The 16,013-nt window shown below is 45.3% G+C and overlaps 7 protein-coding genes across 7 annotated transcripts; 3 read left to right on the top strand and 4 right to left on the bottom strand.

The window, feature by feature from the left end:
* Positions 1-298: 298 nt before the first annotated feature.
* On the bottom strand, positions 299-2,590 carry AOL_s00054g873 (uncharacterized protein; the record flags this gene model as incomplete). Its single annotated transcript, XM_011122189.1, has 6 exons — positions 299-381; positions 496-733; positions 815-949; positions 1,026-1,226; positions 1,321-2,090; positions 2,191-2,590. The coding sequence occupies 6 exons, from the start codon at positions 2,588-2,590 to the stop codon at positions 299-301; spliced, it is 1,827 nt and encodes a 608-aa protein (XP_011120491.1).
* A 990-nt stretch (positions 2,591-3,580) lies between these two features.
* On the top strand, positions 3,581-5,863 carry AOL_s00054g872 (uncharacterized protein; the record flags this gene model as incomplete). The annotated part of the gene is made up of 2 exons (XM_011122188.1): positions 3,581-3,813; positions 3,901-5,863. The coding sequence occupies 2 exons, from the start codon at positions 3,581-3,583 to the stop codon at positions 5,861-5,863; spliced, it is 2,196 nt and encodes a 731-aa protein (XP_011120490.1).
* Positions 5,864-6,039: 176 nt separating this feature from the next.
* On the bottom strand, positions 6,040-7,185 carry AOL_s00054g871 (uncharacterized protein; the record flags this gene model as incomplete). Its single annotated transcript, XM_011122187.1, has 3 exons — positions 6,040-6,972; positions 7,027-7,039; positions 7,100-7,185. The coding sequence occupies 3 exons, from the start codon at positions 7,183-7,185 to the stop codon at positions 6,040-6,042; spliced, it is 1,032 nt and encodes a 343-aa protein (XP_011120489.1).
* A 511-nt stretch (positions 7,186-7,696) lies between these two features.
* Positions 7,697-8,969, bottom strand: AOL_s00054g870 (uncharacterized protein; the record flags this gene model as incomplete). The annotated part of the gene is made up of 2 exons (XM_011122186.1): positions 7,697-8,544; positions 8,612-8,969. 2 exons carry the CDS (start codon positions 8,967-8,969, stop codon positions 7,697-7,699), a joined length of 1,206 nt encoding a protein of 401 aa, XP_011120488.1.
* Positions 8,970-11,383: 2,414 nt separating this feature from the next.
* On the top strand, positions 11,384-12,090 carry AOL_s00054g869 (uncharacterized protein; the record flags this gene model as incomplete). Its single annotated transcript, XM_011122185.1, has 3 exons — positions 11,384-11,646; positions 11,711-11,733; positions 11,798-12,090. 3 exons carry the CDS (start codon positions 11,384-11,386, stop codon positions 12,088-12,090), a joined length of 579 nt encoding a protein of 192 aa, XP_011120487.1.
* Positions 12,091-13,472: 1,382 nt separating this feature from the next.
* Positions 13,473-14,188, bottom strand: AOL_s00054g868 (uncharacterized protein; the record flags this gene model as incomplete). The annotated part of the gene is made up of 2 exons (XM_011122184.1): positions 13,473-13,646; positions 13,742-14,188. The coding sequence occupies 2 exons, from the start codon at positions 14,186-14,188 to the stop codon at positions 13,473-13,475; spliced, it is 621 nt and encodes a 206-aa protein (XP_011120486.1).
* Positions 14,189-14,693: 505 nt separating this feature from the next.
* Positions 14,694-15,752, top strand: AOL_s00054g867 (uncharacterized protein; the record flags this gene model as incomplete). Its single annotated transcript, XM_011122183.1, has 4 exons — positions 14,694-14,706; positions 14,809-14,888; positions 14,951-15,663; positions 15,737-15,752. The coding sequence occupies 4 exons, from the start codon at positions 14,694-14,696 to the stop codon at positions 15,750-15,752; spliced, it is 822 nt and encodes a 273-aa protein (XP_011120485.1).
* Positions 15,753-16,013: the final 261 nt, after the last annotated feature.

Genomic DNA, 16,013 nt, shown 5'->3' with positions numbered 1-16,013 from the left:
AAACCTGCACATGGTACGTTATCGAGATTTTAAATTCCCAGTGCGGACTTAAGCCTTAGGATGCTAGTTATTGCTGTGTTCACATTTCCTTTGGCAGGATTGAGATAGTACAATGCGAGGGGTCATCGATGTGCTTCCCTTAGGCCTTTGTGATTTCTAATTCTGCGTCCGGAACGAGACCACTATCGACCCGTCTAAGTTCAAATTCTAGCGACTAATCCGCGATTTCTTTGAACGGGGATATAAGTAGGTCCACAATATGTCTATAGTGGGGTTGTTAATGTTACAGCCGCTGACCTCACCAGCGAGTTGTAAATGGAGTCCATTCGTATGAGGTGGCGGTAGATATCATATCGAACGGTGTTCCTGTTGGTTTGGATTCTGTTCAAATCATAATCGTCAGCCATGAAACTACACATAGCCGATGTCGCGATCAAGGCGCTGGGATCGAAATGGGGTTCCGATAAGAAAATCAAAAGCGGCTGTACTACTTACGAACATAGTATGCAGCATCCCCTCCCATCCGTAGAATGCAGTCGGTCCACTCCCTCCCGTCTTCTCTAACCTTTTGATAGTATTCCGTAGCTTCTGCCCTTGATATTGAAGGTGGTATATGTTCTTCGATTTCATATATTAACTCCATCGGAAGTCTACCGACACATGCTTCGCGGAAGGCATTTATTCTTTCCTCTCTGATCTCTGGTTGCTGTGCTGGCACAGTTCGGGTCGTGTCCTAAATTAGATATGTTATGGTTACTATTGTTAAATTTCCGGGTTAAAACTAACTAAAGGAAACAGCTTTCAATCTTCATACCACTGTAAATTCTTCTGATGGGTCGCAAAGTAGGAACTGGAGGAGCTTAATGTATCCAGATTTTGATTCGTCGCGAAGGCAGCATGCCCACCCCCTATGGTGATATATATTCGGAAATGCAATGCCTTGGTTTTCCTATAGCAGGATTTGGGTCAATCAATAATCTGTATATATTAGGATGTATAGTCTGGGGCCGCAGCAGTATACACACCCCCAACTCGACGTTACCGATATCCTGGCAGGTATCATGTTTTTCTATGTCAAAAAAACCCTCCGTATCGTCCCCAGTGTCTAAAATCGAGACTGCTGCCTTATGAGGATCTTTTGCAAATCCTCGGCGGAAACTAAGTCCGAATTCGGTAACATTTTCTTGGTGGTAGCAATATATGCCACTGGCCACAATACGTTCATTCTGAAAAAAAAAGGGTGTCGGGTTAGCATCAGATATGTCGATATAGAAGTTTTGGACCTTCTTCAGTGGTTAATATTATAAACTTTCTACTAACTTTCGTGCCATCTACTCTCCATCCTTCGCCAGTATACCACGGCTTTTTTGGTGATATCACGATATGCATCATTTTTATGATAACTTTTACTGTTCTTCCCTCCAACTTGTCACTATCCAATATTTCGGGCTGGGGGGGTGTCCACATTTCTGCTAGTCGCTCTCGAGGATTTCTCACGACATCTCCTGACCCCCCGCTAGGTGGTATAAAGGGTTCAAGCTCGAAGTCTTTTGAGAATGTTTCCCAATCTACCGTTGAATTGGAATCCTTCTTTTCGGTCCTAAATTTTGCCATCTCCGGTTGATCGTCTTCACTCTCGGGTGAATACCCAGAATCCCATCTTACCCTACGAATCTCCCCTTTGCCCTCTCTCAAGTCCGCTAAAATGTGGTTAAACAATGGTACAAACCCTTCAAATATCTTTTGAAGTATAGGATAAAACAACTCCTGCTGTTTTTCCGTCGCTAGATTGTTTATGTAGGAAGCGATTTTGACCTTTCCTTCTTCAGAGATCTGGAATTCCGATGGGAGCCAACAGAACCTTTTGGAGTACTTCCTCAAGATAACTGGATCATGATATTGAGCCAAACCCGGCGTAAAGGCTGGTGGGTCGGGACCAGATGGAGGTTGAATGATCTTGCCGTCAGAGTTGGTAGTCTGCCCATATATGATGGGCCAGAATGAGGGATGTACTAAACTCCAGACCTGGCCCTGACTATCCCGATGCCATATTTTCCTTCCTCCGGGAATATCTTCTAGTAGCTCCATAGCTTGAAGAGACATTGGGCGAGTAAGTATGTATAGACCCGGTTATTAATTTGAATTAAAATATTAATTGATTGAAGTCTGGCACGGGTATTAAATATTTACCTTTAACTAACCCTCTCCACACTTCCTCCTCAACCAATCCATTCGTCTTCCAAACTCCATCAATACTCGGTTCGGCCTTCTTCCCGGCCTTCCTACTTTTCGTTACAAAAGGTCTATATCTTTCGACCAACTCCGTCCACACAAATTCCGTATCTTCGTCACTCCAAACCGCAGCACCCGTATTTAACCGGGGTAAAAACTTATCATTTTCTTTCGCTTCCCTTAATTTTTGGTTGAAATACACAGGATCGTCCAATTTTGACGTCCACTCGGGATCATCACGGAAGTGCGCCGAGAATTTGCGAAGACATTGTTCACGATAGAGAATTCGGGTGGTGAAGACGTTGTCGGACGGGTGGGGGTAGAAGGAGCTCTTGGTGGAGACATTTGTGTCGGTCATTGTTGGATATATGAAGATGCGGGCACATTGAGGTTTTTTTGAGATACACCCATGTGATTTGAGGAAACTGTGACCCAAGTTCTAGATATCATAGATCGCCCATGGTATATACCCTATGAATATATGCATAACTTAAGCTGGGAGCAAGGCTTGGTATGACTTCTATGCATATATCCGGCCTATAAGCTTACGCTACTGACCTGTTTCGGCCTCCACTCGTGCCTAGCTAAATCGATCCTGGGCTGAGATATCTTGATTACCCTGGTCGGATTCGACAAGCACCGAATAGGCCTAGTCCCAGCCTTCGATGAAATAAAGTATCAATTACGAACAACTTACATAATCTAGTTTCAACGTTTTCGAATTTCAACTGCCTCGGAATCAATTGAAATTTTGAGAGTTCAAAAGCTGGATAGTATAATAAATCAATCCACCGTCGCACATGAACACATCAATGATCTAAAGCGCAAGTAAAATCACGGAATCAGCCTACCACGAAAAAGGCAATTCAGAATGAATCATTTCTTGGCTATTTTCCCCTGGTTGTACCATTCCAACAAATTATTATAGCCAAATCTTTCAATTGATCAAACAATTCAGTTGGAATCGCAATTCTTATAAAAAGTCTCCACTTGATCCCTCTGAGATCAAAATTACCAAGGACTTACTTATTCCTTACCAAGCTCGGACGTATAACGGATTTCTATAGCCCTATAAGGCGAACTTTCTTCCTTACCTAATCAATTCTCTCGAAATCTCGAGTGAAAACTGAAGCTTAACTTAAAATTGTACGTCATTCTGAATCCAGGAATTTCCTAATTCGACAATACTAATTCGATAATAACACAAGATCAACACACTACAGTTTATCTTTTAATTCACAACCTCACAGTGAACTAAGCTTCTATCTACACTCTCCCACCAAATTAACTCCGACTCCATAAGATACCCAAATCTATTCTATACGAATATTTTAGCTCGTCTCACAGAATGCCTCGTCAAACCCTCCACCCAAAGTCCAAGACCGGTGCAATCAGCGGAAATGCTTCGCACCTCTACGTGCCCGCCGATGGCATTGTCGTCACGGCCCAGCAATCCCGCTTCCACGTTGACGCCGACCTCTCAGCCGCCAGTCTAGAAATAGACATCAAGGATCTCTCCGTAACTGTTCAAAACAGAGATCTCTTGCAGCATGCCCATTTACGACTTCTCGAAGGACGTCGGTATGTTCTTTTTGGGAGGAATGGAACAGGTAATTAATTTACTCTATATCTATACCATCAATAATAATATATGAAGATTAAACGAAGCGATTTTTTGATATATGAAGGAAAATCAACTCTCCTCAAATGCATCGCCGAACAACGTATCCCAGGTCTTCCACTGAACCTCCGTACCCTTCTTCTTTCCCAAACAAGCCAATCGAAATCTCTAACCTCCCCGACAACTACTACTCTCGAATATGTCCTCCGTTCGGACACAAAGCGAGAACTGGCCCTCTCCGATTCTTCTTTAATTCAAAAAGCCTTAGAAGATACCAACAACCCTCTTGAGATCATCAAAGTGTACCGAAAGCTTCGTCACGCAAGACTTTCTCGAGACTTCGAGCGGGCAAAACTAATCGCCGAAAGGCGATCAGGCGCCAGAGGCTGGGATGCAAGAAAAGTATTAAATAAAATGGAAGATGAAATGCTTGCGTCGGAGTTATCAGTTACTTCCATTGATTCTTCAGTACCAGCTACAACTCTGGAAGAAGAAACGAGACTAGCAGTTGAGATGCTGGATGATTTACAAATGTATCTTGAGTCGACTGCTGCTTCGCAGTCTTCTGTTAATGCTAGGGGGATATTATTAGGTCTTCGGTTTACAGATGATAAAATCGACGGACCGTTCTCAGCACTTTCGGGAGGATGGCAGACGAGGGCGTTACTTGCTGCTGCGTTGTTCCAAAAGACGGATGTGCTGATGTTGGACGAACCTACGAATTACTTGGATTTACCATCGATTATATGGTTGGAACATCATCTTCAGACGATTGAGGATACGACCTTGGTAGTGGTTACACACGACCGTACTTTTGCGGACAAAATCGGAACGGATTTGATAGTTTTGAGAGAACAAAAATTGGAAGTATTCGAGGGCACACAAACGGCCTGGGAAGTTGAGAAATGGAAGCAAATCAGGCGAATGACGAAGATGAAGGAGGCGCAAGATAAGAAGGTTGCACATATGCAACAGACGATTGATAATAATGCTGCGGCAGCTAAACGAAGCGGAGATGATAAGAAGTTGAAACAAGCGGCTTCAAGGAAGAAAAAACTAGAGGAGAGGACGGGAATGGAAGTTGGATTGAAAGGTGGGAGGTTTAAACTTAATAGGGATTTGGCTGGATATCATCTTACGAATCGAGCGGAGATCGAGATTCCTACTATGGATAAAACAGCTGTTGTGAGGTTTCCTTTAGACCCTCCAGATTTGCGGTTCCCGGGGTCACTCGTGGCATTGGAGAACGTGGCATATAGGTATCCAAAGGCGAAGCAAGACCAAGTCACTGGTATCAATTTAACGATCCATCCTGGTGCAAGGGTGGGCTTGTGCGGACTGAACGGATCCGGAAAGTCGACGATTATCAAACTGTGTATTGGACAGTTCAAACCTAGAGTTGGGAGTGTAACACTTCATTCCAGGTTAAAGGCCGCATACTTTTCACAGCACACTGTCGAGGAACTAGAGGTTCTATCGGCAGCGAATCCAGAACTTACAGCTTTATCTCATATGCAGGCTTCCGCGCCTGAGCTGACGGAACAAGAAGCGAGAACGACACTGGCCGGATTTGGATTACAAGGAAGGATCACAAGCGATGTACCTATGGGAAGCTTAAGTGGTGGGCAGAGGAGTAGAGTCGCCCTGGCTAGTTTACTGTATACTCCGCCTCACCTTTTGATTCTTGATGAAGTCACCACCCACTTGGATAGCGACACGATCATCAGTCTAGTTGATACTCTCAAAGAGTTTAAAGGTGCAGTTCTCGTCGTCACCCACGACCGTTTCTTTATGAGGTGTGTGGTGGAAGGCGAAAGTGCGCACGAAGATGAGGATGGAAGTGATGAAGACGAAGATTATGAGGACACCGGAAAGGGAACGTACAAAGCCCCGAAGGGAACAGTTTATAGAGTTAGTAAGGGCAACATGAAGATAATGGAACGAGGAATGGGGCAGTACGAAGAAATCGCAGAGAAGAGCAGCAAGAAGTTGATGGAAGGTCTTTCATAAGTCTCAAATTTGAGGCTGGTACAGTTAATATTACACTAACTTTTGTCTATATATATTAATATGACAAACGGTCAGATGATGACCGTAAAAAAATTCATGAAATCATGAATTATAACCCACCAATTAACTCCCCGTATAAAACCTGTGAAGATGTATAGTCCCAGAAAATGATACGTTTACTCCGCAACAGCCCTCTTTGCCATCTCCAAAGCTCCTTCGTATGTCTTGTTTCCTCCAATGAATCCGCTAGCGTGGACAAAAACACATCCATCGATTCCAGTAAGGGTGCTCAAATCCTCATCTCGAACACCCCTCCATTTCTCTGGCAATCCCTTTCTATTCTCGAAGCTATCCTTGCTGATAGAAACAGCCTGGATTCTCCATCCTTTCCCATCGCTGTACAAAGCGTACAAGGTCTCGCCCTTGATTCCTTCTTCTTCCTCAACACTGAACAAATGCTCTTTCCATGGACACGAGATCCCCAAGTTGACGATCTTGCCAGATGGGTCAGTTTCGAAGCGCTTCTTGACAGCATTGACTACAATCTCTCGTGCTGGCAACCACGCCTTGGAGTAGTAGTCAAGCTTATCAACGAAAACATCGCCCATAAGCTTCGACGCCTTCTCAAACTGCGAGTTACTGATTTCGTCGGTGATAGTCTCGTTCCATCTTGGGTTCAAACTACCAACCATGGATGGCAAAGTAATCCCCTTCTCAGAGAAAGCAGGAGCTCCAGCAGATGTAGGGAACGCGGAGATACCATTGTCATTCGCATCAATGGCTTCAATGAACTCCGTGTAAAGCTTTTGGTACAAAATCTCGACACGGGGATCGTTGACGTCAATATCAGTTTTCAAAGAGATGATCTCTTTGCCGAAGTATTTGTAGATCAGACCAGCAGAGGAGAGTCTGGTAACATGTTTGTCAGAGAAGGTCTCAGTGAAGGTACGTTGGTGATGATCGAAGTGTTTGGTATGGTCGCAGACGCCGGTGACGTCGACGATGATGTCGCAGGCTTCGAGAGTTGGTGGATCTCGGGAACGAACTACGGGGGAGTCCTTATAGGTTGGAGTGAGACGGAGGAGGTAGACTGCTAGGGCTTCATCGGCCTACGCGATGTTAGTGGGAGATTACATAGCGGAGTATGGCATGGTGGGGTTTACATGGAAGGCACCACTAGATGAAAATCAGTAAGACGTATAGAGAAATAGTATAGATTGTATATCAAAGACATACTTGTGAGTTCCAATGGTCTTTTGCTCGATCTTGAGCTTCTTTGCAGGATTGGCCAACTGGTCGGCGGCAGACTTAGTGGTCTCCATTGTGGATTGGTGTCGATGTCGTAAACGGGCTGACGGGAAGATAATAGACAGTTGAAGGACTTTTCGACTAGATATTTCGATGCTTAGAGGGGTTCTTGTAAGTATTCTCGTTGTAGCTATGAGAATACGTGTGTTCATGGAGGGGTTGAAGTTGGAGAACCTGGGGAAAGGCTGAGAGGCGCTGAAACCAATCAAAAGACCTCAAAATCAAAGCCAGGCAACACATAAAATGCCACAAAACAGACTCGTTCTTACGATCAAGACTGGTAGTTGCAATTGGGGAGCTGACATGTCGACAGCGGGGTATTATTATGACTCCACCAAGTTCATATTGATATCAAACAAGCAAACAAACAAGCAAGCAAACAAAAAACCAGGACTCCGTTATTTGACATAGTAAACATACAAAGGTACAAAGGTAGACGCTCAAAAATTAATTAGTTAGAAATAGAAGTAGAAATAAAGTGCTAGTGTAGGACCGGCCCTTCCCGAATGATCCTAGCCCTTAGATTTACATCATTTCATATGTATTTGCCCTCACTGGTTGCGGGTAAGCCTCTAACAGCTTGTCGCTTTCTGCCTCTTTCTTTTTCTGCTGCTCTGCCGGTTTCTTGTCTTTGTTACCCTCTTCTTTCTTGTCATCTTTAACTTCCACTTTCTTCTTCTCGTCTGTTGGCATCATCATGTCCGAGCTGGCAATCTCAACCGCTTGAGTTGTGGGTTGATACCAGCCAGTCTGTGGGTTCCAAGCAACTGGTGCCTGTGCCCTCTTCATGGCCTGTTCGTATTCAAACCCCATTTGCGAGTGCATCGCCGCGTTGTTTGGGACAGGAGGGTAAGCATAGCCATACGGTTGCTGATATCCCGGCGGAGCAAGTTGCCCACCGGGTTGAGCGCCATAGCTTGACCATGACTGTTGGGATTGGTAGGACATTCGAGGATCTTGGGAATAAACGCTCATGCGGGGATCGGACATTCTTGGATCTGAGCTCGATATAGATGGCGGATAGTTTCCGTGTGCTACTGTTGGCGACGATGTTTCGTAAGGATATTGCGGGTTGTTCGGGTGAGCCATATAAGCGGGGTGAGTCGGCATTCCCATCGGGTCTACTGGGGTGGGGATCTGCCCCGGCGTTATAGGTTTATTACCCATCGGGAACTGCTCTGCAATAGCCTCGTCCATTTCTTTGCGTTCCGCTTTGGCCATGAGTCTGTCAACAAGAACCGAGTGTGCCTTTTTTAGGGTCTTTTTGACGAAGGAGGAGAGGATGAAGTTGCATTTTAGATCGACGTCTTCACGGATGTAGAGTCCTTCTTTGGGCACCGTGATTCCGAGTTCTAGTGGCTCTTTCGGTTCGCCTGCATAATTTAATTGCTTGTAAGCACAGAGTTAAGGTATGATATTAATTTAATATAAGATATATACCTGGTAAGGAGCCCCTCAAACTCCACATACTGCGAATATCCACCCCAGCAGGCGCTCTACAATGAGTCTGGACTCCATTTGGTAGATCATTGAAACAGGCCGTATAAGAAACATTACCACTAGCGATACCGCCAGGGAGATAATGAACTTTATCTGTCAACGAATACCAGATGCACGCGGCTTCATCGGCAGATGCATTTTCAGGGGCCTTTATGGGGTGTCGTTCGATAACCAACGGGTTGAGATCTATCATAGCCTGATGGTCGTGGAAAAAGTCGATGACTGTTTTCCGGTGAAGGGAGGCGGGGAGGGGCGTTATCGTTGTGAAGACATTCCGCTTTGACATGTAACTCGACATTTTGGAATTCGCTGACGGGGATTTCGGCCGATAGGGCGGCGCAAATATTTAAAGAAGTTTAAGGGAAAATTCGCGATGCTAAGAAAATTAGAGAGAAATGGTAAGGGGAAAGTTGGAATAAATGGGAATCAAGTGTGCGACAAAGGGCTGAGAAAATGACTGACTGACCGTCAGCAGGGTAAACGCTTAGGCTGGAGAATGAACAGGGTGCCCAAAGTTACATGGATACCTTTGGATGACGAAGAAGCTTTTATATGAACGGCGCTATTTGAAAAAATGGAGCTTACTTATCAACTAGCCCAAATGCAAGGGTTACACGTAAGGCCTCGAAGGGAGGGGGGTAAGAAAAGAAAATTTTGAAGAGACGTGGAAGAAACGATCTGTCCTGCCTGAAAAATCCATGTGCAGTTATCGTTTCAGATTATGTTATTGGGGAATTTTAATATAGAAGCAGTAGATTATCTCATCAAGGCGCTTCCTTTGCCCTCGCTTGCGCCTTGGCCGTGGCTGGGGAACCAAGGAAGACATTTTGCCCTCACGATGTCATCGTTTGGTTCCCCAGACTATGTTTGGTTGAGAGTTGAATTTGGCGAAAGCAGTTAGACTTCGACACATCAACAGGTGGATCTGTACTGGATAACAGGTTTCAGAAGCGCCACCAGGCGCATATGCATTACTCGAGCAGATATCCAACATGTAATGCAGTCGAATTGTCGCAGTTTATCCATCCTGCAGCCCTGCCGTTAAAGGTCGTTATCTGACAGGATCCAAAAGGGCAACCCGTCGGAAGCCAAGGCTGGGCTGAAGTCCCAAACGTTTCGATAAATTTGAATATATGCAATATCATGGCAATGGGTAGAAGTTGTATGCGAGGACAAGGGCTACCATGTATCGGCTCGTATTCGTCTGCTCATGTTTTACCCAACCAAGCTATTGCTCCCTCTGCGACGTACGGGTCGATATGGGTTGACGATTCACGTATCTTGAAGGCCTTTCAAGACTCGTGCCTGACTGTGTACTCTGCTTGTGTGGCCAACCGGCATCTGGGTACGGGACTCATCGGCTCACAGAATCGTATCGAATCGCCTAGAAATTTCGAAAAGTCTGCCCTGTGTTGGAAGTATTAGGGTTTTTCCTGTCGCCAGAAGGGCCGAGCTTTGAGGCTCTAAGATCCCGTGATCAATTGCAACTGTCATCTATCCCTGACGCGTCTGCAGCTGAAGCTTTCAATCGCAATCTTCACACCCGTCCCCATCACCAACAATCAACGATCAAAAGTCCCATCCCATTTAATCCGCATTCGGCTTCTGCCAGCCGGTCTTCTTGGTAAGTTTGATCACGATCTTTAAATAGCTGCTCGCGCTCGGATCGGTTCTGGATCGGCCTGGGTTGAAAGTTAGCTTGTCGGTTAGCGAGTCCCATGAGGCAAGGTTGCAACCAGTTTTGGTTCAATCGCAACTGTACTTCTTTCACCTCCGAACTGCGATCTCGCGTCCACCACCAACCATCCAGGTCCACCAACATCCCTCCGCACCAACAGCTTCACCACCAATCACCTGCTAACGCCATCTCTCCAAAGCTCTCTCAAGACTTAATTTTCCTTGAACTGTCGCTATTGATCCCTCTGTGAAGGTTTGAAAAGCCCTTGTTAGCTCTCGCATGTTTCTTATTCTCGGCATGGATGGATGGATCCTTAGCTAACTCGACCAGCAAACAGGACGATCTCTCCACACAATCTACAACCAAAATTTCTTCCGTGTTCTCATAGTTCCCCAAACCAACCGTCAACATGAACGCTCCAGATAGGTTTGTACTCTCCTGTTCCTCTGTGTCAATAGGATGGTTTCTCCAGGGTATCCTCGGCATGGCACTAGCATCTGGCAAGGCAATCAATGGGTGTATTGCACCTCTGTGATGCCCAAGCTCCGGTTTTCCCTCAACACCATCGATGTATTATCACACGTCTCGTTCGAGGCTTCCCATGTTGGTGGTGATGGAGCTGGACGTCCTGTTGGATGGATGGATGGATCGTTGATGATGTCTGGGTGTTGGCAATGGGGGTGTGAGGTGTGAGGTGTTGGGTGTAGATAAGTCTGTGGGGAGCTTTGCTGGGTATCAAGCTGCTGCCACCGCTGTGGGCAGAAATGCCATTATACGCAATGGCCAGCCATACCGTCTACAGCCAACAAAAGTTTCCCTCATTGCCGTTACTCTCAACTATAAAAGCCCCATCTCTCTAGCACCATCATCATCACCATCCACCAACCATCTACACGAACGCCTCCATCATCATCATCATCATTGCACATCCAGCTCCGTCCACACTTGCACTGCTCTCATTATCTCTATCATCATTCCCAAATCCCCAAGCTCTCCATATCTTGTTCCTCCCCTATCCAATCATCGTTTTCAAAATGTCCAAGCTTCCACCAGGAATCACTGAGGATGACCTCTATCCTAAGGACAAAGTTGATCCAAAATCATCACAACCATCATTTGCTGTTCCAACTCGTTCCTTCCCTGCCGAGCGAGCTGTTTCATTCAATCAGGCCGGTGGCTGCTCCACCATCCGTGCTCAACCCTGGAGAAACCGTCCACATGGTTTCCAAGACTTTGCTTTCGGTACTGACGCTCCTGAAAGGTTTGAGCTCTTTATTATGGGGGATGGCGAAGAGAAGTAAGTAAATTATCCAATCCGAAAGAACCTAAATAGCTTGATTGGCAGCTAACATGCTTGACAGGGTCACCGCCGTCGATGAAACCCGTATGAATTTCTTAAATTTTCCCTTAGCAGGCTTGAGTATCGAGAAACTAACATGAGTAACTAGGGGTCCCAAACTGTGTGACCTTCACCTTCAACAAGGAGGATCATACCCTGGGAAACCTCCTCCGTTCCCAACTCCTCAAGGACCCCAAGGTCCTTTTCGCCGGGTACAAGGTACCCCACCCCCTCTTCCCGTCGTTTGAACTCCGTGTTCAAACCACGGATGAGACCAATCCCCGTGCTGCTGTCATCAAGGCAGCACAAGACCTCATTAAAGATCTCACGATCTTTAGAAACAACTTCACACGCGAGTGGGAGTTGAAGAAGATGATCGACCCTGCCAAGGAGGGCAACTAGGCCCTCGTGCCTCCCTCCTTTGTCTTCTTCTTCTTCTGCCTTTTCTTCATCTGTTTTCTGGGCCATAGTGCCATTTTCACTGTCTTAAGATAGACAAACATAATGATAAACTCTATCTTTACTTTCTGTTCCTTTTACGTTCCTATTACTTTGTTCCTACTATTGCATATCCACATTTTGCTCCTTCTTCCATACTTCCTCTTCCTCTGCCTTTTTAGCATCAATTGTATCATACCGGGCATGGTGTTTATAGAATGAATGATATTCTGGTTCTGCTTTTGGGAATCTTCTCGTAATCACTCTATTCTTACTGTTTTTATATCCGTTTAGACTTTTGGGCCTCTTCTCTACATACGTACCTATCTAAGTACATAATATCTACTTACTAAGTATCTATCTATCTAAGTACCTATCTATCTAAGTATCTATCTAGTGTAGGTAGCTACCGTATACCTACATAGGTAGTAGCCATGGATAGGTAGGCTAGGTAGGCTAGGTAGGCACTCCCCCATAGATTTACCACGCACCTAGCTATTAGGGGACTAGGAGCTATGGGTGCTTACTTACGTAACCAGGTACCACCACTACCTATAGTTGTATATACCTAGTCTCGAGGCTGACCTACGTATGAGTCTAGCTATAGAAGTGAGGATAATTCCAAGATGATTGAAAAGAGGAGATAACACACTCCCGTTCTTTGGCACTCGAAGCCCTTAATCCTTTTCCGCTGTAAATAATATAAAAAAACCAGGACACAAATAGTTATGAACATGAAAAATATCCCCCTCGTGTGTACACACAATCCACTCTTCCCCACCTTCCATTCCCGTCTCTAGGGTCGACTGGACTTTGATTCCCTCCTCTTGATGGTTCTAAATACCTAAGTTCTCGCACTTTCCCAACAGCCAAAGCAAAAACAGGTTGAGAGAGAAAGAAAAACCCAACAAAAACATGCAGGGATAACATTAACAAGGAGTACAAAAGAGGAGGAGCAAAGGATAATCGTAAGGTAGAATTCTATAATACAGTTTTAGTGGTGGAGTTAGATGAAGGAGGAAGTGTGGAGATGAAGGGAGAGTGACAAAATTTTGTGGAGAAGAGGTCGCCCTGGGTGTATTTTTTGTTTAGTTTTGTGATTATTCCGTATATACCCGCCTATGATTCCTTAAAATCAAGGAATCGGTTGAAATATGCTTCTTCGTCGTGCTCAGTATCAAGGTAAAGATACGGTGAATTTTCTCTCCTCTCTCTCAGTGATGGCTTCTTGACACCTCCTTCGATCCTTTAATCCAACAAGCCAAACCACCTTCCATGGTCTTCACCCCCCCCTCCTTCATCCATGGAGGGGAAAAGGGTGAATTTGAAGGCCAAAAAGTTCTCATTTATAAGAACTTTTCTCTCTTCCTATTGTATGCTCTTTGATCCTTCAACCACTGTCTATATTGTGACAGCGATCCAATCTTTTCTCCATAATAATCTGGCACTGGGTTTGAAAAACTCTGGAATGAAGGATCAACGCGGTTCTTCTTGATATGAGCGAAGAATTCCTTTTCTTTCTATATTCCCGAATAATATATCTTATATTAGCAATCATTTCTTCCTCCCTGTCGTATATGGTATGATGTGTGGTAAATTAGAAAGGGAAAAGTACCTTTGTAATCTCTCCCATCCACCTTCGATTAGCAATCTTGAAAGCCTGAGTTCCAGCAACAGGTCCAATCAACCACCCAGTAGCACCACAGGCGATCAATCCAATACCAAGCACCATAAGTGGATCTAAGCCCCAAATCATCTTCGAAGGATCAATCTCCTGTGTTCCCAGAATATTAAGACCAATAGTCGACGTAAGCATGGAACAAACAATTGAACCTGCGAGATTGTAGCGACGCTTTTGTTTACGTAGTTTGAGAAAAGTGTTCCAATCGAGCGGGTTTACTGAGGTGGTGGTGGCGCTGGTGGGAGGTATTGACGTTGATGAGGCGGTTGTTGTAGAGGAGAGACGGCGGAGAGGTTGAAGGAACGTCTGGGAGGGTCGGAAGGGAGCATGCAAGAACGGTGAGGCCGTTCGGAGGCCCAGACGAGTGAAGGTTGTGGCCATTGTCGTGAAGTTGGCGGGGTGTCGATAGATCGATGGATGATGGTCGCCCGACTCCGTGCAAGCGGAAGTATCGAATAGAGATCAACAGATACAACTAAATTGTACCTCACTCTCTTCTTCTTCTTCTTCTTCTCTCTCGTGCCTTTATTCCCGTCGAATTCGGCGATCTAAATGCTGTCTTGAATTGATTGGAGTACCGTCGGTTCTTCAATATCGTTATCTCGCAGTTCTTTGGTGGAGGCTGTTTGGCAGAGAAAAGGCAGGTTCAATGCCAAGACAAAAATTTTGAGCTTTTGTTCTGTCGACGGTTTTCCATTTTTGTCTTTTCGATTTCTTCTTGTTTTCAATACCACCTTTTACGAACCCAACAAACCCATCGCTCGTCACCCGACGTTTGCAGCTATTCTTACGAAGAAAAGCTCACTAGCTATTATTTTCGATTCCATCTTATTGCTATTGATTAGTGGTTTACCCTTGCGATAGCGCTTGATTAGAGCTTTTCAATATGGCTGCGTGGGGTATGTGGGCTCTGTCCTCCTGTGCCCCGCTATCGATAAACTCACCGAACTATCACCAACTTTTACTAACTCTTTTTTCTTTCAAAACTTGGAAACATATAGATGACGAAGAAAGCGATGGTGGTTCTCCACCTCCAGTTGTTAAGAAGAGCAAGTTCGATGATGAAGAAGAAGAAGCCGAGGTTCGTGCAACCTTATATACACATACGCACTAAGAAGTCTAACACAGTTGCATATCTAACAGGTCGCCGACGCCTGGGATGCCGAGGACTCCGACGAAGAACGCGAAAAAGCCGCAAAGAAAGCCGAAGCCGAAGCAAAACGTCAAGCCGAACTAGCCGCTAGCAAGAAGTCAAAAACCCAGAGGATAGCGGAACGTCAAGCCGAACATGCTGCTGAGAAGGCACGTCTGGAAGCTGAAGAAGAAGATGAAGACCCGGAATCTATCCGTGAACGTGGTCGTCAGGCTGAACTTGCTGCGGATTTGGCTTCTGCTGGTGATTTACTCGGTGCAGTTGCTGCTGGTTCTCAGAATTCGAGAAGGGTAGCTGCAGATCGTTCGCTCATTCAGCATAAGACCGATACCGGTGAACAGGTCATGCTAGATCTTGCCGACCTTCCATTGTTCCAACCGAAGCTGAAGACCGAATTCGATGAGATCAAGGACAAATTAGTTCCATTATTTGTCAACATGCAAAAGAAGGGCCATTATCCCATCTTCCTTCAGGAGTTCTTTAGAGAAACATCGAAGGGGTTGAACAGCGAGCAGGTCAAGAAAATTTCCTCGTCGCTTACTACTCTAGCGAACGAGAAAATGAGGGAAGAGAAAGCAGCTGATACCAAGGGCAAGAAGACATCAAAGTCCAAGGTGAAGGCTACGGTTACACTTGGTGGCGCTGGCGCTGGTAAGAGCCATACCGCTGATACCACGAATTACGATAAGGAGATTGATGATTAGTACGTTCTTCCCCTTTACCTGATGTTATCTCTTCACTCCGCAGTATAGCTCACTAACGTACACTTCTAACAGTGATGATTTCATGTAAATAACCGTACACCATGGTTTTCTCGACAAACGCTGCTGCAGGGCTGCTCCCATCACCCCGCTCTCCCAGCTTCCTGCATCCCTAATTGCATAAGACGCTCATATCTAGATAAAATTATGCATACGACGTCTTTCTTTCCTCCTTACCTTCATCTTTCATCTATTTTCCTTCATCCGTATTCTTTTCCGGCGTAAAAAGTTCTGGCTTTTCCTTCTTTGATAGCGCAGCTCCTTTTGTGGGGCGTACAAAAAGAAGAATAGG

This window comes from Orbilia oligospora (genome assembly GCF_000225545.1).
Source record: "Orbilia oligospora ATCC 24927 unplaced genomic scaffold scaffold00054, whole genome shotgun sequence".
NCBI lineage: Eukaryota > Fungi > Ascomycota > Orbiliomycetes > Orbiliales > Orbiliaceae > Orbilia > Orbilia oligospora.
This window is presented reverse-complemented; position numbering and strand designations above follow the sequence as displayed.